Raw genomic sequence first — 24082 nt, forward strand, 5'->3', positions numbered from 1 at the left:
GCCAAATCATCTTAGATCATTTAAGCGAGGTACGAACCCCAGGACCCCAAGGTTGAATAACAGATTCATGCAAAACAATTTGAAAAACATATTTATCTGATGCCCTTTTACAGCAGTTTAATTAAGGTAGTCAATTTGTTCAGAGTTTATTTTAAATGTTCAAAGCATTTTCCCAAAATATTTCAAGAGTTCACTTAGCTGATGATTTAATATAAGCTTGTTTGGCATGATGCCCTGGGAGAGAGGCCTGAGCTTAAGGGATCATCGAGTCCAGGGCTCCCTCCCGATCGTAGAGCGAGAGGGGAGCTTGAGCTTTGGTAGATCTCAAACTCCCCGGCTCCCTTCCTCCGAGGAGGAAGGGAGTAAAATAGTGCCTGGATTGCTTAATTATGTATATCTTTGGATGGTGGGAGGAAACCGGAGGACCCGGGGGAGAATGACTTCATCAGACGCTGGATTCGAACCAGCGAGTTCATGCTCGAACGTGTCAAAACATGTTACCATGCGTTTTACGAGCTGCACCACTCACACTGTTACAGAATCTGCAACATTTTATACCTTTACATCGCACCATTTCTTTTTTAATCCACTCAGTGCGATGTTCAGATTTAACTGTGTTAACCGCATCAGCTAAACTCTCCCACTCTATTTTTTTTCTTTTTTTTTGAATCCGGAGTACAAACTTGCAAATAACACTGTTTTTCTCTGATCTACCTCTGAAAGCAGCACCTCCAATTCACATTCTGTTCAAAGTTTCTCTTCTTGCTTGCTTTTGCCATTGCTTTTTCATTGGGTTTTGCCAAAGTAGAGTCATTAGCATATTCATACGGGGGAGGAGGCAGGGAGGGGTTTTGCGCTCATGCATGTTGTGCTCAGTTTCACGTTCATTCGGATGTACATAGAATATGCATGGGATTCGGTGTGCGCAGTGTTCATACATCTGAATTTTTTTTTGAGTACGCACATTTACAGCTTTGTGCGTACGCAATGTTTTAGTAGGATTTCCACGCAAGTCTTTGTACATGAGGCCCCAGAGCTGGCAGTGTTCTAGCTGTGGGGTAACAGTGCTAATCACTGGGCCACTCTGCCGGCCGATCTAAGGAAAAGAGGAGAAGGGGAGGGGGGGGTTCTATAGGAAGATAACTATGGACTGAAACTGGTTATTTATGGTCAAAGGGGAATCATATGATTGGGAGATTGTGATTAGTAAATGCGAGATCAGCCGTGATAAATCATAAGCACGTGATCCTCTTGACATTTGTTTATAAATAAACTTCACATGTCAAAACCCAAATTGGCACCAAAATTATTTTTGCTAGCTGAAACAGGAAAAGTTACGGGCAAATTAGGACACAAAATCATGATGAAAACATCTCTAATAGTACACAAGGGTTAAGTGCTCCCTGTATTAATTTTAAGCAGTATATACTGATCATTGCATATCTTTAATATTCTCAAAATTGAAGTCCGTAAAATTTCAAGAGATTAAATCTAAATTAAGAAAAATTTACAAAAACAAAAACAAATTGAGCTCAGACATTAAAAGCCCTTCTATATTTCCATAAGAAACGCACTGAACACCGGACTCGTAACGTAATTGCTTCAACTTTAATATTGTTTTTTCCCTTTTTTAAATGATCTGATTGACTCCGTTTCTTAATGTTGACAAATCAAAAAGAAACATTTTATTTTCTCCTTTACATTGCTTGTACCAAAAACCACTCGATCTCAATCCCCTCACCGCCGTCTTAGAAAAATATTATAAAAGCGCTTTCAAATGCAATTTAGTTCCGATACAAATATGGAAAAGCACTCTAACTCTACTTGGAAAGTGTGAAGGACAAATACATGGACACTTCGGAGAAAGAGATTCTCACATTCAACATTTCCTCCACGTCACATGAGCGCACACACACTCTTTCTCTCTCAGACACACACACACAGAAACACGAAGCGTCAAATACTCGTGAGGTTTTCTTGGAGGAGGCAGAGCGTGTGTTCAGAGAAGAGTCTGTAAGCTCACTTTGACACTCTCAGAGTAGCATCCGTTTGTTTCCTTTGTTTTTTAAATCGAAAAAAAATCTACAATGTTACAGAAACTGGCGAGTTAAAAGCACTGGTGGCGTTTACCCAGATACTCGCGTCTCCGTCCCATCAGAAGAGTTGAATCTGGCAGCGAGGAGCTCGGCAGTGTGAGCGCGCCGTTCAGTCACTCAGCGATTGTCAATACCTGTAGTTTCTTCAACTCACGTAATCTGCGACGTCACATTGTAGATCAGTGTGAGTTCACTTACAACTCCCACACTTTTGTTTTATTGAGTTCAGCGATGGGTAGATCCGGCGTAAACTCCAGAGCGCACGGCAATCAGGCTTTCACTGGGCTTTCACAGCCATATCTGCTGCCCTCCAGCCTTTAACTGGCCTTTCTTTCAAAGGAAGCAGCCAATATTATTTACTTGCATGGAGAAAACCGGTTAATGGCTCTTTTGCAGTGTCTCATTTTGGCACAGACATCAATAGATATTTAGAGCAGTGTTTCTCAACTCTGTTCCTAAAGGCACACCAACAGTACATATTTTGGATGTCTCCCTTATCTGACCCATTCATTTCAGCTTTTGGAGTCTCTTCTAATGTTTGGATGAGTTGGATCAGGTGTGTTTTAATAGGACGAGGTTGAAAATGTGTGCTGTTGTTGTGCCTTCAGGAACAGGGTTGGGAAACACTGATTTGGAGGACTGGATTTGCCACGGCAGAACTTTTTTCAGGTTGACATGTGTTCCTCCATTCAACACTGTGATCGTTTATGGTTTCCTCTTCCGCTGTGGTTCGTTAGTAATTTGGCACTTTAATTTTCTCTCAATCGTGTTTTTGTAAAGGTAGAAAACTTGTGTATGTGTGTGTGTTGCATATAGTGTAAAAAAATCAGTGTGTACCATATATTTGCGTTCAAGGAAGTGCTTTCTTTTAGCCTCACACATGAGTCTGCATTCGTTGCGTGTGTCTTTGAGAGTATTCCGTGGGCGGGGTTGAATATGGAAACTGGGCGGAGCTTGGGTATTTGCCTACATTAGCATCTTGACTCGTCCCCACCCCTTGTCCCGTTGGATACATTTCATAGGCTGGTCCCGCCTCCAAAGGCGGAGCAAAGCCTAACCGGTATTGAGGTGTGGTTGAGTAGGCGTAGCTGTCAAAAGCTAGTGGATTGGTGGACTCCAGCAGGCCACGCTCTGCAGGATAGTCTGTGGTTTTGGAGACGGGGTTGGCTGGAGGCTGGATTTGTGATGCCCTTGCGATTGTGTTGAAATGAGCATAGGTGTTGTGAGCCATTCGGGAAGTGGGACGGGCCTCATAACGTCCTGTAGGAGCGGGATGAATGTTGGCAGGGCCGCCGGTCGATGCTGAAACTGATGCAGGATTAGGTGCCCGGAATTCCTGGTAGAGCAGTGAGCGGGTGGAAGAGCGCACCTCATCATGAGTCGTGGCTCGGACATTGTAGTAGCCATTCGTGGGGTCCTGAAATGAAAAAGATAGTTTTTTTTTTTAACTGTGATACACTGGTCAATCACACACTGTTTGATTCATTGCGTTGAGCCAGCAAAATTTACACTGCAAAAACTGCCTTTATTAGATTTTTTTGTCTCATTTCTAGTACAAATATCTAAAAATTCTTAAATCAAAAAGCATTTTCTAGACAACAAAAAATTGTCTTGTCTTCATATGCCAAAATTAATTAGAGAGTTTTTCCTTCAAACAAGCAAAATAATCTGCCAGTTGGGTGAGCAAAATAATCTTGTTTTTCGTTTTGACAAAATATTATTTTGCTTACACCATTGGCAGATTATTTTGCTTGTTTGAAGGAAAAACTTTCTTAAATGTGGCATATTATTTCCAATAACAGGACAATATTTTTTGCTTGTCCAGAAAATTCTTCTTGATTAAACAGTTTTCAGATATTTGGGCTAGATTAAACAATTACGATGCCAACTGGCCACCTGTAAGTTTTAGGGCCCTATCATACACCCGGTGAAATAAGGCACAAGATGTGTTTGGCGCAATTTGTTGCTATTTTCAGACCAGCGCAACCCTAATTTTCACATTTGGCGGAACGTTGTTTAAATAGCAAATCCATTTGCGCCACTTTGAACTCATGGCCGTGCTGGTCTAAAATAGAGGTGTGTTAAGGCGCATCGTTGGCGTGTTGATTTTTTGAGGAGCTGAAAAAGACAGCACCATTGACCATCTAAAAGCTGGTCTTAAGTCCAGTGCAGAGCATGTTAGTTATGCGCCTGTGTGGGTTCAAAGGTTTACACATTGCTAAATACACACAGGATGTACAAAAATACACAAATATCTTTACATATGAAAAAATTTAAGTATTAAAATGTTGCAAAAATTATTATTTTCTACATAAATATAAAAACCACTGCCTTCATGCCTTTTTTCAGTTAATTCATGACAATTTGCATTTGTATAATATTTTTTATTATTAGCAGAACTATTTATACCACCTGTCGGGTTTTGGAGTATGCATCACCATATTGGGCATAAGAATCACACTTCGTTATTATTGTTCATTTATTTGTTTACTGAATATTAGAACTGAATTAAGAAAAAGTTTTGAAACAAATATTTGTGCTTAACAAACACAATTAAATATGTGGGCTAATGGATGTCTTCAGTGGAGTGAGAGTGTAACCTACGTCCTTATCCAAGAAAGTAAAGGAGTAAAGAGTTAAAGTAAAGAGAAAGAGAAAGTAAAGAAGCCGAATGGAGGAGGCTCATTCTTTATCCTCGTGCTGCAGATGGTCTGTTTAACTGTTTTCTCACTAGTGATTCATTCAGTTTTTCCACTTACAAAGTCCACCATGTAAATAGAAAATGCGCCATGGTGTGACGCAACTGACTCTTAAAAGGAATATGAGATGAGACTCTGATTGGTTGTTATGCTCAAAACACACCCATAACTCATTAAGAGAACAACCACAACCCTGTTAGACCTTGCGCCACGGCGCAAAGCATATTTTTCCATCATTAAAATAGCAAAGGTGGATTCATACACACCCTTAATACCTAAGGTTTCACACCCATACCTAACCTTAATTTTAGAAAACAAACACTAAGACTAAAAGTGCTGGTCAAAAACATTTCTGTTAACTCAAATAAAATAGAAAATGCACAATAAATTAAAAGCTTAAACTAAATGTAAATAACAACAGTCACAGAAAACTATAATAATTAACAAAAATAATTGTTTATTAAAGCAAAATCTATCTGCCATCATGCTAACCAGGCATGTTTAACTACATACATGATTTTTAATAGGAAGAAACTTTTATAAATTATTAATAATTTATAACTTTTACTAAGTTAAGCTGCAGTTGTTTGCATTTCAGTTCACCTCATCTACTAATCATATGCAGATTTTAACTTGTGACAATCCTTTCAAAATGATCTTGCAGTTGCTTTGCTCACTATTTAATAAAATCCAGAAGGTCTGGTGTTTCGTATCACAAATTCTATAATGGTGATAGTCGGGATTCATTTTTATTATTGGTACAGCTCGCTTGCAACAAGTAGGTGTTGCTCTGAGATGCTCCGAGATGCTCTTCTGCTCTGCCTTTGTTTGGAAGTATTTTCTTTCTTTTTTTTAAAAGAAAGCTTTTTTTCCCAATTGACAGCAGATATTGACAGCAAGCAAAGCTAGAGAGAAAAAGATCTGGAAATCAGGACACTAATTTGGGATGCCTGAAGCGCATTTGTTCTATATGTAAGCAGACTGACCACTAGGCTATTGGTAGAAACAAATGTAACTCATATATTGACTTGTTTGTTGAACTGTTACATAAAACTATTTGCTATCATGCTCACACACTGAAAAAAACCAGCACTTTTGATTATTTGATTTAACTATGCTGCATCTTTTAAGAAAGAAAAATAAATATGTTTTATCATTCATAACTTTAAATACGGTGGGGTATACAGTAACTGTACTTTTTTATTAAACACTGAAAGTTTTTAATTGGTTTCAAGTAAAGATGTTTCTGTTTTTTGCAGTCAATGTCAGCATAAAAGTGCTAAATGATAAATGAAGTTCTCATGGACAACAAATATTGCACCGACCTCTGTATATATGGTGGGCCATTTATATGGATACACCTTAATAAAATGGGAATGGTTGGTGATATTAACGTCCTGTTTGTGGCACATATATGTGATGGGGCTTGAAAATAACACATGAAAGTATAAAGGTACGTTTAAACCAAGCACACCGTTGTTTTTCATGTGAAATTCCCAATAAGTTTATTAAGGTGCATCCATATAAATGGCCCACCTTGTATTGAACTGACTCAGTAATTAGAGCACTGAAATCTAAGAAAACGACACCTGATGTTTCATGTAATGCCTACGTACACATGGTAAATGAGAAAAAAAATGCCAGTTTAAATTTATTAAAGCATATCAAACATATGTCATAATCTATGTACAGTTGAAGTCAGAATTTTTAGCCCCCCATGAATTACTAGACCCCCCTGTTTATTTTTTCCCCAATTTCTGTTTAAAGGAGAGTTTTTTTAATACATTTCTAAGCATAACAGTTTTAATAACTCATTTCTAACAACTGATTTATTTTATCTTTGTCATGATGACAGTAAATAATATTTTACTAGTTATTATTTAAGACACTCATATACAGCTTAAAGTGACATTTAAAGGCTTAACTAGGTTAATTAGGTTAACTAGGCAGGTTAGGGTAATTAGGCAAGTCATTGTATAGCGATGGTTCTGTAGACTATCCAAAAAAATATCTTAAAGGGGCTAATAATTTTGTCCTTAAAAATGGTGATTAAAAAATATTTATCTTCTTTAATTCTAGCCGAAATAAAACAAATAAGACTTTCTGCAGAGGAAAGAATATTATCAGACATACTGTGAAAATTTCCTTGCTCTGTTAAACATAATTCAGGAAATATTTAAAAAAGAAAAAAATTCAAAGGGGGTTAATAATTCTGACTTCAACTGTAGTTTGTTTATTTTTATATCAGTAAAATAGTTTTCAGGGAATATCTTGCTGTCTGTCTTGTTGAAAATATTTTCAAAATGTTGGCTTGTGTTTTCATAAGACTTAAAGTTTCATGACTTGTCCTGTTACCTATACCTATTAGGGTATATTTGTTTTTTAAGAACTTTTCCAAACCTGGAAAATGAGTTGCCAAAATTCCATGAGTTTTCCAGGAATGTATGAACCTTGGGTGTAGCATACTGATGTGTTTACTGTATTTACAGTAGTTCTGCTCTGGCTTACCTTGGCCTCATACTCCTCCACCTTGGGCTCCAGCGTTTCGGTCTGGAGGTCTTGCTTCAGGTCCATGTCGTCTTTGAAGGGCTGGGTGGAGGGAGAGAGGGAGACAGAGGGAAGAAACTAAACCATCAAACGACAAAACACACACACGGAGAGAGGGAGGAAGAGAAGGAGAGAGAGAGAGGGAGGAAAAGCTTTATCAGAATCCGTGAAGAACAGATGTTTGTGCTGGCAAGAAACTCTTTCACCATCACGCACTCTTGCTAATTATATGCTGTCTGTAAAAAGATCCTTCTTTTAAGGGACAGTTCACTCAAGGATAATTCTGTCATCATTTAGAGTAGGGGCTGGGTGATGTCTTAAAAATTTCATATCATGATGCAAGTCATCTTATATCCTGATAATGATCTATATCGCGATAAAAGTACAATTTCTTCACATTCGATCAATGAATAGTTTATATATATTTATACAACAGTTCTGTCTGGTTCTTGAATCTGATTGGTCTATAGCCATGCAATATTCTGCCAGTAACAGCACTCATACCACCTCTTCACCCTTGTGTATTACTCCACCCACATACAGCGACAAGCAGAGGATGCTCTACAGTTTGACAAATATTGCTGCTGTTGGACAACATAATGTACTTTTGAGGCTGTTTTAGTCAAGGATGTAGTTGGTTATATTGCAAGTTTATATATAAGGATAGTACCTATTTTCACATTTTTTGCATTTCTGAGAGACAGCACATCCGCAGCCATTAGCCTTTCTTTAAGCAAAGACGGTTGCCGATGTTCATCCACAAGATGGCGACAGACACCGCATAATAAGCTCTAGGAGGAAACAGCGTGATTTCAAACTACAGCTGATCAAATCATTATTAAACAGGCAAATGACTTTCTAAGTTGATCTCTCTCTCTTTTGTATGTTGTAGTGCTGTATTTCTACCATAGTAATATTGTGATCTCCCGATTGCAACGTAGAAATACTGGGAGATATCTCTGTGGACTGATTTCATGCCGTTCAGTTTTATAATCGTAAAATGTTAGCAAAATCTTCTATGTTGTCATCACGCTAGAGAATCATTGCAATACTAGCTCTAAAATGTAATGGCTTCTGCTGTTCTGACGTCAGCTGCAGATGTGAATGAATGGCAGAAGAAAGTAGTTCTTCTTACAAAAGGGCTATGAGAATATATATACAGTTGAAGTCAGAATTATTAGCCCCCCCTTTGAATTTATTTATTTTTTTTTTCAAATATTTCCCAAATGATGTTTACCAGAGCAAGGACATTTTCACAGTATGTCTGATAATATATTTTCATCTGGAGAAAGTCTTATTTGTTTAATTTTGGCTAGAATAAAAGCAGTTCTTAATTTTTTATTAACCGATTTAGGGTCAGAATTATTAGCCCCTTTAAGCTATATTTGTTTTCGATAGTCTACAGAACAAACCATCGATATACAATAACTTGCATAACTACCCTAACCTGCCTAGTTAACCTAATTTACCTATTTAAGCCTTCAAATGTCACTTTAAGCTGTATAGAAGTGTTTCGAAAAATATCTAGTCAAATATTATTTACTGCCATCATGACAAAGATAAAAAAAAATCAGTTATTAGAAATGAGTTATTAAAACGATTATGTTTAGAAATGTGCAGAAAAAATCTCTCCGATAAACAGAAATTGGGGAAAAAAATAAAACGGGGTTAATAATTCTGACTTCAACTGTATATTAATGACTGTTTATTTATGAACATGAATGTTTGATAAAGAAATGGGGTAAAAATAAATATTAATAAAATAAAAACACTTTGTAAAAACTAATTACAGGTCCAATATAAAAATAATTGAATGCAAAATGTAAACAGGCAACTTTCTCACAATGCTGTATTCATGTTTCTGTCAGCATCCCTGTAATGGCGCGTAATTTTGCACTCATATAAGTACTAGGGTAAACATTGTATTTTGTGACCTGATATACTTATTTGCTCAAGTAGGTATTTTGAAGAATGCTGGCAACCAAACAGTGGATGGTTAGCTTCCACAATATGGTTCGGCAATGCTAAGGAGGTCAATGTTTAGCATCAAACTGTTTTTTAAAAACATTCTTCAAAATACATGTTCAGCTGAAGAAATAAACTTCTGACAGCGAGTAAATGATGACAGAATTGGTGAAACTGTCACTAGGTGAACTGTCCCTTTAAATCATTTACAGTTGTGAATAAACAGCAGAAATTGCTCTGTAAACCTGACACTTTATAAACCTATAAAAGCGGCTGTCATTGTTCTATTGGGATTTCTTATAGCACCTCCTAAATAAAGTACTTTTACACGCATTTCAATCATTTCAGACTGCAAATTCAACTATTGGCAAGCCAGATTCATTTTGGCCGACGCAGGACAAGAAAATGTTAAATGTTTTTAAATAAACACTAAAAGCTTCCAGCAAACAGAAGCATTTTCTTCCAGTCTGATAGCAAACATGTTGCATGAAGATGTATAATAAGAATATCTGCAATATATTTTATAAACTGTTATACAATTGTTCAAATGTTTAGAGCCAGTAAGATTTTTCTTTACCAAAAGTCATACCACATATTTATTTCAATTACAAATTAATATTGTACTTTTGAACTTTCAAATATTTGTCAATAAACTTCTGTAGTCACTGTTTTCAATAAAATATATTAAGCAACATTATTTTCAACAATGATGATAATTATTAGTTAGAAAAATTATTTTATCTTCTGAATTAAATCAACATCTTAGCATAATTTCAAAACAAATATGAGATTTTTTCTGGAGAATTTGTGCAAGAAATGTAGCATTGTTTTCACAGAAATAATGTACATTTTTAACATATTTAAATACAAAACTGGTATTTTAAAATACATATACTTTCACAATATTTAAGCACTTTCTAATTAAATAAATGTGTAAGATATTTATTTTAAAAGTTACTGAAACATAATGATTATTTTTTAGTGAGGCTGAATTTTAGATTAATGCACTATAGACAATGCTAACCAGCAGAGTATGTTATAATATTACTATATTCAAAATTACATGAAACTATGTGCACACTTTTATTTTATTGCTGACAGGTCCAAATATATCACTGGCATATATACAGCTTTCTCTGAATTAGCCAAACTTTTTAAGTGAAACACACTCAAATGTGAATCACCCTGTAAATATATTTAATTTAGAAGGAGTTAAAGTTGACAGCCTGACAGCCTATTTTCTAATATAGATACTCACAGAATACATAGCCTTTACCATTCGCGTGGCTGTTGAAGCGCTGGCGGCCTCCTCCTCCAGATTGGTCTCCTTGTTCACCGTTTCCACCTTAATGTCTGGCTTGAGTGTCACTCCACGACGACCTGCAAACACAAGAGACCACATCAAGTTTGATTGGAGATATGATTTAATACTACCATTAAATCACAGTAATAGACACTGGTCAGAAAGCTGGATTGTGACTGCAGTATTTTTATTGGTGCCTCAGGCTGAGATTTGTGTTATGAGGCAGTTATTCGAAATTAAGGCATAAATCAATATCACATTTATCATTAAAACAGATATTTTTGTACTTTATGTTGGTTGATGTCCAAATTTAATGAGAAATCTAATGATGTTTAATATGTTTTATTGATTCATTTAGCATGAAATGGTTCATCTGACAAATGCTGTTGAAAATGGCCTAATATTAATATGTTTCTGGATGTTTTTAATATATATTTATAAAAATAACAATATGTATATACAGCTATGGAAAAAATGAGACAACCTGAAAATTTAGTATCTCTAGATTTACAATTTACACTGATGTGTTTGAGTAAAATGTCTTTTTGTTATGTTCTGAAAACTACTGATGACATTTCTTCTAAATCTAAAAATACAAATATATTTGAATTTAAATAATATGCTTGCTGTTATAGATCAGCGACCAGCGTCTTCCAGTAGAATGTTTAGAACTTCCCTTTACATTGTTTACAACTGGTAATTTGCGATCTGAAAATGGGTTTCAATAGCGTTTAAAGTGGATTATGGAGTGTTTTTGTGACACACAACTTTGAAAAGTGTGTTAAAGCCGTTATAATCTGTCAGATGTGGTTCACGCGCGAGAAAAAAAAACGTTCTACTAGTTCATGTACCTGCCGTCAGAAATACAGTGTGTGTATGTGTTTGTGTGTGTGTGTGTGTGTTTGTGTGTGTCTCCCCGGCCAGTCAGCTGTTAGCTCAGTGGCTCTTCAATAAATGCGCACATGCACACACGCACACACGCAATACTTCACAGCATCATAGAGCAAACCAGATTACTGGCATGAAACTTAACAGGTATGTAAGTCTTGCAATTTACAAAAATGAGTGACTGATACTCTGTTGGCTGATTGCATGTTGATTCTAATCGCGAGCCGTTTATGTTTCATTTAGTGTGTTGTATTTACCACAGTTTGTGTTTTTCTGTCATTTCAAAATATCACTTTTTCACTTTGTCACAGTTATTAAATCAGTGTGTCAGGGGACAGACAGTACAGGTGACTTTAGCGATGCCGAGGCTTCATTTAAACAGCAGAAGGTGCCGTCTAACAACGAGGGGAAAATGCCTCACAGCAGTTGTTTTCCCTCCATTAGATTGCATTTTTTAAAACGATCAGTCCAGGAGGTGGTGCTGATCGACAACAGTATTCAAAGATGACAAAATCAGATAAAATAGATTTAAAATATCGTTTTAAAGGTGTCCAAAATGTGACTGTTTATACACATTAGCTGCCGACCGAAAGTTCTTAGCATTCTACTTGCGCATACACGCAAAGCACAATTAGTCATTTTGGATTCCAAGTAAAAGGTCTAAAGCTTTCACAGTATATGCAATATACATTATATTTTACACAGTATTTACAATCACATTAAATTTTTTTTTCTTATTTTGATTAATTCTCATTTTCTTAATTTTGTTTTTGAAGAAATGCAATCAACAATATTTACAGAATAATATAATAATGAGTTAATATAGCCAATTGATAAAACTAATTATTATCTGGCTAGTAAAATAGACTTTAAAGTTATATATGTATAATATATAATTACATGCAGAAATTAATAGTTAATTATATGTAAAACTGTAAAACAATTTACTATAAAATAAATAACTTTCTCCAGAAGAAAAAATATTATAGTAAATACTGAGAACTTTTTTTACTGAGAACATACAAACTCTACATAGAAACGGCAACTGGTTCAGCCAGGACTCAAACCAGCGACTTTCTTGCTGTAAAGCGACAGTGATAACCACTGAGCCACCGTGCCGAATATATATCAGAATATATGTATGTCATATCTATAATATTTTTTTCTGACGCATACATTAATGATTTTAATATATAGTTACCAAACAATTAATTTCACGTATTTTTATCAAATATATACATCATTATCATTTAGTATTTTTCCTTATAAAGGGAAATGAGAAAGTCATTTAGACTTTTATTCTTTTCAGTTTTTTGCCACACGAGGGCACCACACTGCAATCACACATTCTTTTGACTTTTTTTTTTTCTTAACAACTGACTTTCAGCGCATTGCCTCCTACTGCATATGTATATTTATTTTCTTGTCATCTACTTTCCAGTGATTCATTGGACAAATTCATCTCAGACAAATAAACACAAAACAGATACACTCACACATAAACCGTGTACTCACTGCTTTTGCGTTGTCGATACAGATAGAAAATCAGAGCAAAGAGGAGAAGCAGAAGCAAAATGGAAGATCCAACAGATCCGCCTGCTATCACACCTACAGGCACTATATCTGAGGGAGAGAGAAAGAGAGAGAGGTGTGAAACATCTAAAATACTTACAGATGTTATGTCTAAGATGGGTATTATATCTACATCTATATCTGAGGAGCAGACACTGTTATAAAAACAAATGAGTATTAATACAAATGCTATTTCAGAAAGAGAGAGATAAGGAGAGAGCGAGACACGTCTAAGGCAAAGATAGACAGATATAATGTAGATTTGTTAGACATCTCTGGACAATATATCTGGAAGAGAGATGGTATTACATGTACAGGTGTTACTGTATATCTGAAAAATATATAGCAAAAAAAAAAAAAAAATAGAACACTGACCATCTGGGGTATTCAACTACAGTCTTATATATGTATATACAGTGCTCAACATACAAGTACACCCCTCACTAATCTCTCATTTAGATTAATATTTTCTATAGTAGGCTTTGCAATATTATATTTGTGCATATACATTGGATTAGTCAGTACTGTAGCCAAATCTGGAGCTTATCTAACAAAATAACTTACAATAGCGGTCCAAAATGAGTACACCTAAATTCATAAGTTTTTGAAAAATATTTAATAAAACATTTAAAAATATTTAATATTACATTTAAAAAATTTTAATTACATTAAAACGAAAATTGAATTACATTATATTGAAATATAAATGTACTACCCTTCTATTTTTAAATATGTTCGGTGACTAAAATAGTAGTTGAGCAAATATATCAATTTAATAAATCTATTTTTTTAATGCATCAAAATGTATTACCTATATTTACTGAGAAATTGATAAAAACATTTTTAAAATGGGGTGTACTCGCTGTATATGAGTGAGAAAAGATGCATATGCATTTCTGTGACAATTTCTGTGAGAGAAAAATTGCTAGTCTATCTACTTGTACAGCTGAAGACTAAAAATATTATTAGTAAAAAAGTCAAATATATTTTTAATTGATGTTTAACAGCAAGGGAATTTTTCATTGTATTTCCAATTTAATCTTTCTTCAGACAAAGGTTTTATTTAAATATGTTTGACTGGAATAAAAAAAAATCATTATTTAAAATATATTAAATATGGATAAGGTCAGTATTATTCCCATTTGACTGGCTACAAACAACTTAATGACTTACCTAATTAAATAAACGTGTCTAGTTAGCGTAATTAACCTAGTTAAGCATTTAAATTGCACTTTAAAAGTACTGAATAAAAGTATCTTGCAATAATAGTATAACATAAATATAACATATCATGTATTGTCATTATGGCAAAGACAAAAGAAATTAGTTATTAAACTATTATGTTGAAAAATGTTGAAAAACAAAACTTCCCTCAACACATTTAAAAAAGAATTAAAATTTCACAGAAGGGCTATTAGTTTTGTCTTCAACTGTATATTCGAGAAAAAGTCACCTTGACACTACAGTATATCTGACAGAAAGCTTTTAAGACGCTACCTGAGAGAAACGGGTAGTATAAAGTTGTTATATTTCTGACAGAAAGACATTTATGGACACCATCAGAGAGACAGACAGGTACTATATATCTAGGTGTTATATATGAAGAGTTCAGATGCAAAAACCTCTAAATGCTAACTGAAATTTTCTTCTTAAAAGAGCATTTTTCTCAGCCTCAAATATATTTGCGCAGCTATTTCACTTTAAAGGCAATGCAAAGAACCTATTTTTTTGCCATAAAAGTGGATTTACTGAACATATACACAGGAGCTTGCCAAAAATTCCCATTTTAGAAGAACATTTCAGATGACATTTAGAAGTTTTTGCATCTGAACTCTTCATATTCAAGGAAAAAGGAGACTGGTATTAGCCCAGTGCAGGGGTGTCAAACTCAGTTCCTGGAGGGCCGCTGGCCTGCACAGTTTAGTTCTTACCCTGCTTCAACACAATTACCTGTAGGTTCAAACAAGCCTAAAGGACTCAATTAGTTTGATAAGCTGTGTTTAATTAGGCTTGGAACTAAACTGTGCAGAGCTGCGACCCTCCAGGAGTTTGACACCTGTGGCCTACTGTATTAGTCACATGTTTATAACATGTTATGTATCTGACAGAAAGAAACCAAAAGACACAATATCCAGGAGAAAGTCATCTAAAGCTAAACGCAGGGCCCAAAATGAACATTCAAATATTATAAAACACAGTTTCTTATCAGATTCTAACAAGAACATTTATCATTTAAATGTCATTATTTGAATAAGTCAATGCCTAAAAATGAAATATGGTAATGTGCGACTATCAAGCCACAGAGAATTTTCACAAGTTTTTTATTAGAACGGTTTATAAGTCTGTTGTGGACAAAGAAGCATTTCAATATAAAAGTTACTCTGCTGGCTTTCACAAAAATAAAAGCCTCTTTAGTTTATTGTTGGAAAGCACATAAAGCAACCATAAATTAATGTTTACTCATGTACTAAATCAACAAATCAACAAAACCAGAGAAAATATAAGCCGTCTCTGACCTGTTGCTATGAGGCTCTCACTTTTATTATTATCATTAGTATTATTGAAATTAACATGAATAAGATTGCAAATTTTGCTATCCGATAGTAGCATAGTGAGTCTTTATTATTATTATTATTTACTTAAAATTATGAGAATTATAATAATAATAATAATAATAATAAATTAAAATACTTTTGTTTGCCCAATTTTTTCAGCTTTTTAAAAAAAAAAATAATAATAATATGTTTTTACTTAACTAAAATATTTTTGTCTGATTCTTAATCACTGAGGCTGGAGCAAAATGTTCATTTTCGGCCTGCAGATAATATTTCTAAGACAGAGAGTGAGAGACAGACGGTACTATATCTACAGGTGTTATATATCTGAGAGAAAGACACCTACGGACATTATATCTGTGAGATAGAGAGACAGACAGATATTATACCTTCGGATGCTATATCTGAGAAAGAAATAGAGAAAGAGAAAGAGAGAGAGTATTATACCCACAAACACTTCATCCGACAGACAGATCCAGAGCTACAGCAGGGTATTTTTCTGACCTGTCTCTTCCAGGGTAATGATCATGGTTCCTGGTCCAAAAGCGTTCCATGCCGTGCAGTTGTACGTGGACTGGAAGTCAGCCTCCATTACATTGTTGATGGTGAGTGTGGATAGAACGGCACCCCCTTGTGTTGCAGGTCTGCTCTGCTCAACCGTGTATCTCTCCAGCAGTGTCCCTCGCTCCTTCTCCCACACGTTCTCCTTCCAGGCCCAAACCTGCATTCACAAACACACACATATTTTCACTAAGGATGTCAATTTACATAAATTAAAGGGATAGTTCACCAAAAAATAAACATTTTGTAATTATTTGCTGGGCGAGGCAGTAGCGCAGTAGGGAGTGCTGTTGCCTCACAGCAAGAAGGTCGCTGGGTTGCTGGTTCAAACCTCGGCTCAGTTGGCGTTTCTGTGTGGAGTTTGCATGTTCTCCCTGCCTTCGCGTGGGTTTCCTCCGGGTGCTCCGGTTTCCCCCACAGTCCAAAGACATGCGGTGCAGGTGAAATGGGTAGGCTAAATTGTCTGTAGTGTATGAGTGTGTGAATGAGTGTGTGTGGATGTTTCCTAGAGATGGGTTGCGGCTGTAAGGGCATCTGCTGCGTAAAAACTTGCTGCATAAGTTGGCGGTTCATTCCGCTGTGGCGACTCCGGATTAATAAAGGGACTAAGCCGACAAGAAAATGAATGAATGAATAATTATTTGCTCACTCTTACAGTTTTTCTCTGTCACTTTGGTACATTTTTCAGATCAGAATTGAAATTTGCAAATCAGTAAGTGCATTTCTCAAATCAACACATACAAAAAGCAAAACACCATGGATTACCGCCTTCTGTAAACTTAAGACACTTATTTAGCCTTGCGCATACTGCAGTCAAAGCGATAAATGGCTGCAATGCAAGACTTATTTTAGATCTTTTGTACATTTAAATAAATATCAATACTTAGTTGGCGTGATAGCCCAGTCACGTGGATGTGTCAACAGCACTCTAGGTGTCCCGAATTTGAATCCTGGCACGTGGATCATTCCTGATCCTTCTCTCTCCCACTTCACTTCCTGTCATTCTATTGTCCTATCAAATAAAGCAAAATACTAAAAATAAATATAAAAAAAATAAATAAATATTGATACTTGATGCAAGTATAGCGATAATGCATTACAGTCGGTGTTCTGTCAATTTTTCCTACCTTGTCAGATTGTCCTTCATCCTATTCAAAAAGTAGGTAGCACATTTTGAAGACGCAATATGCTACCCATTAGATTTTGCAACCACTGTAAATTTTAATGTGGAGTAGTTTAATATGAAGCTGTAATATCGCCCTATAACCTACCCAAGCCCTAACCCTAACCCCAACTTCAGAACCATTAAAATACAGTATTGGTAGCATAATCTGATGGGTAGAATAAAACGTCAGGACACTTGTTATATCGCGTTAAATTGACATATCGATATTTTTACGAATCCTACACCACAGGATGTGCAAAAAAACACTCAAAAAATAAGCATCCTTACTTTAAGTTTGTTTTTACTTTAATAAAAGACTAGTAGGATTGTAGCATTTAATAATGATTAAATATGACGTCTAATACATGTACATGTAAATTGCTCCACCTCAGATGTGTACTCTGGTCTACTGTTGTACAGTATGAGAGCATCCATTGATACTGTAAATGTGTTATGTTCTTCCCAAACCATGCACAGGAAGAAAAAAACGTAGAATGTGAAAAGGTCAACCTGTCCACCACAGCGCCCTGCACAGCTGAAAATGCCATCGTTGATTAATCTTTTACATCCCTAATATTCACATTAGTAAACACGTCATACATTTTTGAAGAATACAGAAAACACATACACACAAACAGGCAGGGGTTTACAGGCGGTACATGGATTTGCTGTGAACTGTGGGAGAGCAGATAGTTCATACAAAATGAACAGCGCTTCATCAAATATTCACAGCGCTAATGTCCCTCTCCAGCTGAACACAGAGAGGATGAGGAACAAAAGCTTTCGGCCGCCTCTCCTTTCCTCTCCTCCACCTTCTTTGCTCATGCATTCCATTATTCATTCTCTCATAAGCAGCATCTTCACATTAAGGCCAGTACTGTTGTGCCATGTCTCATTATCCAGAGAGAGAGAGAGACAGACAGACAGAGAGTTCTGGAGGACTTCAGGAGGAGCCTCTGTTCATGAAGCTTTCGTTGAATCTTTATTCTCTTCAATACCTTGCTTTAATATTATCCCTGTAATTTATTTCATTTTGTTTGTTGTTTTATTCCAGTTAGTGGAGTGTTCTCTATTCTATAAATAATTATTGTTTGCTCTTTGATATCTTTTATTGTTATTTTAAATTATAATATAATTGAAATGTTATGCATTTGTTATTATTACATAGTAACATTTTGTAAACCTTTTTTAATTTAATATTAATTTCAAATTTGACTTCATTTATACTAGTCGACAAAAGTCTTGTTGTCGATCCGGGTAGAAAGAGCCACAAATAACAACTTGACTTCTAGTTGATCATTAGAATAAGTGGTAGAAGGTAGATTTTTCTGATGAATCATGTGTTAAACTGCATTCCAATCATCACAAATACTGCAGAAGACCTATTGGGACCAAAGATTCTCATGGAAATCAGTCAAGTTTGGTAAAGGAAAAATCACGGTTTAAGGTTACATTCAGTGTCAAAGTGCTCAAGGATTGGCCAGCCCAGTTACCAGAGATGAACATTATTGGGCAAGTCTAGGGTGAGAAGGAGGAGACATTAAAGATGAATCCAGAGTCTTGATGAAGTCTGGGAGTCCTGCAAGAACGCTTTCTTTGCCATGCCAGATTAATTTATTAATGAGTTATTTGAATCTTTGCAGAGATGTATGGATGGAGGTCTCCAAGATCATGGGAGTCATACACAATATTCCTTCTTTTTCCACTGCACCATGACTTTATATTCTTTACTGTACGTTATTTCTGTTAAATGACAAGACTTTTGTCTAAGCAAGGTCAGACCTTGCTGTCCTAATTAAATAATTAAAAATCAAGGCATGGTCATATTTAATTTTCGTAAAATAAGCATAATCTAGAGGCCTCTGCCTATCATATAAGCCACTTCTGATACCAAATGATCAACTGTAAGTCGAGTTTTTTTTGTTAGGCGACAACAGTTTTGTTAGGTAGTGTGTTAATTATAACGATTTTTCTTAACTGATTTAATATCACAAATTTGGACTACTGTCCTTTTAAAGTAATTATACGTTATTTTTTGTATACTATACTATACTATCATTTTATTTTTCAAATTCTACAATTTGTTTCCTCTATTTTCAGTATCTTTACATAACTTTTTGTAAAAAATTTAAGGTAAAAGTAATCATTTTACTTGTTCATACTATTTGATATGCAGTTGAAGCCAGAATTATTAGCCCCCCTGTTTATTTTTTTCACTAATTTCTGCTTAACGGAGAGAAGATTTTTTTTCAACTCATTTCTAAACATAATAGTTTTAATAACTCATTTCTAATAACTGATTTATTTTATCTTTGCCATGATGACAATAAATAATATTTTACTAGATATTTTTCAAGACACATCTTTACAGCTTAAAGTGACATTTAAAAGCTTAACTAGGTAATTTAGGTTAACTAGGCAGGTTAGGGTAATGAGTTATTGTATAATGATGGTTTGTTCTGTAGACAATCGAAAAAAAAATAGCTTAAAGGGACTAATAATTTTGACCTTAAAATGTTTTTTAAAAAGATTAAACACTGTTTTTTTTTCTAGCCGAAATAAAACAAATAAGACTTTCTCCAGAAGAAAAAATAATATCAGACATACTGTGAACATTTCCTTGCTCTGTTAAACATCATTTGAGAAATATTTAAAAAAAGAAAACAAATATCAAAGAGGGGCTAATAATTCTGACTTCAACTGTATATATATTTAACACAAATACATTAGACTTTTAAATTCTTTAAATACTGCATTTCACTTTAAATATTTATATTGTTAAACATATTAAAACCTCATACGTTTTACTGTATTGTTTAATATCAGTTCCGCCTTGCATATGCTTTTCAATAACTTATATTTTACTCATTTAGGGAAGCAGTTTGTATTCAGCCAGTGAAGCATGCTGAAACCGAAAGAAAAGAGCGACTATAAAAGTGGATGAAAGAGAATGAAAGGGGGAGGAGGGTGACTAGAGGACAGGTGGAAAGAAAGAACGAGAGACAGAAAGAGAGAGAGGAAAAGAGGCAGAGCGTTGAGTAAAGTGCTGAGATTGTTAAAAGCTCACTCATTTGTCTGTCATGTCGCGTCGTCTGCTGCTGATAATCGACACTGAAAGGTACAGGAGTTTGTTCTGTGCCGTCACTCTTTCTCTCCCCCTTCCCGTCAGCCCACCTCATCTTTCATGTCTCATTTCATATCTTCTTGACCTCTATTTTTTCACGCTTCCTTTGCCATTGCTCTCTCTCTCGCTCTCTCAGTATTCAATCAAGTGTAATGTAAAGATGATACAAGAAGGACGAATAAAACAAGTACAGTAAGAGACGCATTAAGAGAACACATTCCCCAGTCTGTATATACTTTTGTGTCATATCTGTGGGATTAGTGCCAAGAAAAAAGCATTGAAATAACAAAAGTAATGCATAAACAAAATCTCTAACCATTGAAAAAGCAAGAATTAGTTTTATCTTAAAAGAAGAAAGTTTAAGGTTTATAAAACAGTAAATTGTTTACTTATAAATTATTTAATAACTAATTTTACACACATTTAGACATTATCTGAGAGATGCATGAAATTTAGAGTCTGCTGTTAAATGCAATGTTATAACATTGTCTATTAATTTATAAAAGTGGCTAAGAATGATATGGTTTAACACATTTATAGTATCACAAAAATTAGGTTTGTGTTTAAAAATATGCAATAGAATTTAAAGAGCACCTATTTTACCCCTTTTAAAAGATGTATGATAAGCCTTTGATGTCTTCATAATGTGTCTGTAAAGTTTCAACTCAAAATACCCGTCAGATAATATTACAGCCTCCAGAATTGGCCCATTTTGGTGTCTGAATACATTGAAGCTGTTTTTGTAGCATGTGGCTTTAAATCCAAATGAGCTGCTTCTCCACACCCACCGTTCCCACGTGCGTGTCTGCATCTCATCATGCGTATCTCAGATAAAAAGCACAGTGACAGACCCGTATGAAGATGAAATACAGCTCATTAGTCAAAAATACCAAGTAGGTTTATTTCACCTATTTGTGGTGGAGTTTATTCAAGCCTTTCTGAAATGATGAGTCCCATGCAAATGCCATTTGCAGTACACACACCTATTAGCGTTTACTGACACCATGCTGCTGTGGTGATTATAGCGGTTGAAAATTAAAATCAAACTCTCTTTATTATAAACATGCTCTGTTTTAAAAAAAAAAAAGTGTTAAACTTATAAAACTTATCAAAATGACAGAGAGCTGTAACAAATATTTTAATCCCAGTTTATTTGCAAAACAATGTTGTGTAGACATGTGTACACATGTTATTATACTGGTAACCTGGCACCTGGTAATCAATTCAGAGGGCTGGGAAAACCGCACTCCTACGTCATGTTGCAGTGGGCCTCAAAATCACTGGGATTTAGATGCTATTTTAATGTCAGTAAATATTAAGCTTTATATTAAAAGAAATATTAAGTAAATATTAGAATTAGACTTATTGTCTTTATGTCACTCCAATATGACAGTGGACACACTATACCTACACACAGTTCTGTCCAAACAGCTTACAAAAGTTGATTTGCATCATAGGTGCCCTTTAAGCATGTTTCAGAGTGAATCTAAGCCCTGTGATCTTTATACATAATCAGCTCATGAAATTGATCTTGCATCAAACATCTTTCCAAGTTTGTAATAAGTTTGTAATGCTTTATAAATGTGTTTTCAAGAGAAGCATTGGGGAGGTTTCCGTTTGGTTTTCAAATAAAGAAAGAAATGTGGTTTAACATTTGAAGGCAAAAACAAAATCAATCACAAATGTTAGTTTTTGCAATTTAGTGTTGTTATATGGAATAAAAATATATAATAATAATAATAATAATAATAATATATTAATATTATAATATGTACACATACATTTAAATGCATCTTCTTTTTATTATAAATATTTATTTTACAGCCACAATAGAGTTTTAATTAAAAATAAATCTCACACCAATAATCATAAAATTGTGTAACCCTTGTTAGATTTTCTTTTCACCAAAATAGTGAAACTCGCTAACTTTTTTTGTCACATCCAAAATGCATTTGCTCATTTTAAATCTAAAAAATGTTTACAGATTGATATTTTTTTCGATCCCATAACTCTGTGGTAAGTTGTTTTAGAAAATATAAACAGCTGATTCAATATAATGATAGCATATACTTTCTATGTGAATTTTTGTGTTAAAATTTTATTGCAAATGTTATACCCATAACACTGGATTTGCTCAAATAATTCATCATGTATTGTAGCATTAGAGACATTAGATAACATTAGCTTCATGAGTATCTTGTAATAATAAAAACAAAAAACATGATCGTTTCTGTGCAGAACTGAGTATGATCTGAACTCACGATTTTGTCTGGCGGTGGAGTGCTGGCTATGTAGCACTTGATTTCCCCTTTCTCTCCTCTCACGGCATACTGGATCGGCTCACTCGAGATGATTGGAGGACCTGGACAGCCAATCAAATCACAGCAGAGTCATATTATGCTTTTCATGTTTTAGTAGACTAGTGCCAGCATGACATGACATGACATGACATGTTCTTGGAAAAAAAAAAAAAACTGTTGTATTAAATCTAGACCACCACAAAAGACCATCAGACCTTCAGTAGATGATCATACAACTGTGGAAAAGTAGCCGAATCGGATATTCACATATATAGTTGAAGTCAAAATTATTAGCCCCCCTGAATTATTAGCCCCCTGTTTATTTTTTCCCCAATTTCTGTTTAACGGAGAGAAATTATTATTCAATTCAATTCATCTTGATTTCTGAAGCGCTTTTACAATGTAGATTGTGGTAAAGCAGCTTCATATAGAAAATTATAGTAAATTGAAACAGTGTCAGTCCAGTCTTCAGTGTTGAAGTTCAGTTTAGTTCAGTTCAGAGTGGTTAAATATTCACTGCTGAGAGTCAAAACACTGAGGAGCAAATCCATCGATGCACAGCTCCACAGGTCCTGAACCATGCAAGCCAATGGCGACGTGAATATATATAAACAGTATGTCACAAAAGTGAGTACACCCCTCCCATTTCTGCAAATATTTATTTATAACTTTTCATAGGACAACACTGCAGAAATGACTCTTTGACACAATGAATAGTAGTCAGTGTAAAGTGTTTATAGCAGTGTAAATTTATTGTCCTCTCAAAATAACTACAAATATAGCCAATGATAGCTGAAAAATGACAAAACTGAGCACAATTAGTATGTGTGTGTGTTACTGACCATTGACAGTGAGTGTGACCTCAGTCTCCCCAACACCAATTCTGGGGACGATGGCTTTACACACGTACTGTCCTGCATCTGCTTGACTCACAGACTTCAGGAACAGCTGATTACTGTTACTGAGGACCTAAAAAACAAACAGTCAGACAGACAGACAGACAGCATTAAAATCAGTCACCAATGCGTTTAGTTTTGTGTGTATATAAGTGCTGTTTTATTTTAATAGATTAGGGTACTGGTGGCTCAGTGTTTAGCACTGTTGCCTCACATCAAAAAGGTCACTGATTTGAGGCTTGGTTGGAACAGGAGGCATTTCTGTGTAAAGTTTGCATGTTCTCCTCTTGTTCACATGGATTTCCTCCGGCTACTTTGGTTTTCCCCACAATCCAAAGACATGCAGTATAGGTGAACTGAATAAACTAAATTGGCTGTAGTGTATGAGTGTGTGTGAATGTGAGAGTGTAT

At 35.0% G+C, this 24082-nt stretch overlaps 2 protein-coding genes and 1 long non-coding RNA gene across 36 annotated transcripts in view; 1 reads left to right on the forward strand and 2 right to left on the reverse strand.

The window, feature by feature from the left end:
• Nucleotides 1-24082, forward strand: part of LOC147846472 (uncharacterized) — a 563173-nt gene that overhangs the window by 525389 nt on the left and 13702 nt on the right. The window lies entirely within an intron of this gene.
• Nucleotides 1590-24082, reverse strand: part of kirrel1b (kirre like nephrin family adhesion molecule 1b) — a 77302-nt gene continuing 54809 nt past the window's right edge. For 4 of the 34 annotated variants that reach the window (XR_015477452.1, XR_015477461.1, XR_015477460.1 and 1 more), the window contains 7 exons: nt 23618-23744; nt 22737-22837; nt 16111-16346; nt 13014-13121; nt 10584-10687; nt 7304-7384; nt 1590-3513 (listed from right to left, as the gene is read on the reverse strand). Coding sequence is in view for 21 of the 34 variants with exons in the window: in XM_087238600.1 (XP_087094726.1) it covers nt 2971-3513; nt 7304-7420; nt 10566-10687; nt 13014-13121; nt 16015-16029; nt 16130-16346; nt 22737-22837; nt 23618-23744 (1350 nt within the window). In the remaining 13 variants the exon portion in view is untranslated. Of the gene's footprint in view, nt 3514-7303; nt 7421-10565; nt 10688-13013; nt 13122-16014; nt 16030-16110; nt 16347-22736; nt 22838-23617; nt 23745-24082 lie in introns of all 34 variants that reach the window. The other 30 variants (XR_015477450.1, XR_015477456.1, XR_015477455.1 and 27 more) reach the window with 12 other exon arrangements.
• On the reverse strand, nt 3797-6973 carry LOC141378707 (uncharacterized). Its single transcript, XR_015478958.1, has 3 exons — nt 6706-6973; nt 6332-6664; nt 3797-6120 (listed from the first exon to the last, which is right to left on the reverse strand). It is a non-coding gene; the product is annotated as an uncharacterized LOC141378707 (long non-coding RNA).

The sequence above is a fragment of the Danio rerio genome, chromosome 2 (assembly GCF_052040795.2).
Source record: "Danio rerio strain M-AB ecotype USA chromosome 2, GRCz13ab, whole genome shotgun sequence".
NCBI classification, from domain to species: domain Eukaryota; kingdom Metazoa; phylum Chordata; class Actinopteri; order Cypriniformes; family Danionidae; genus Danio; species Danio rerio.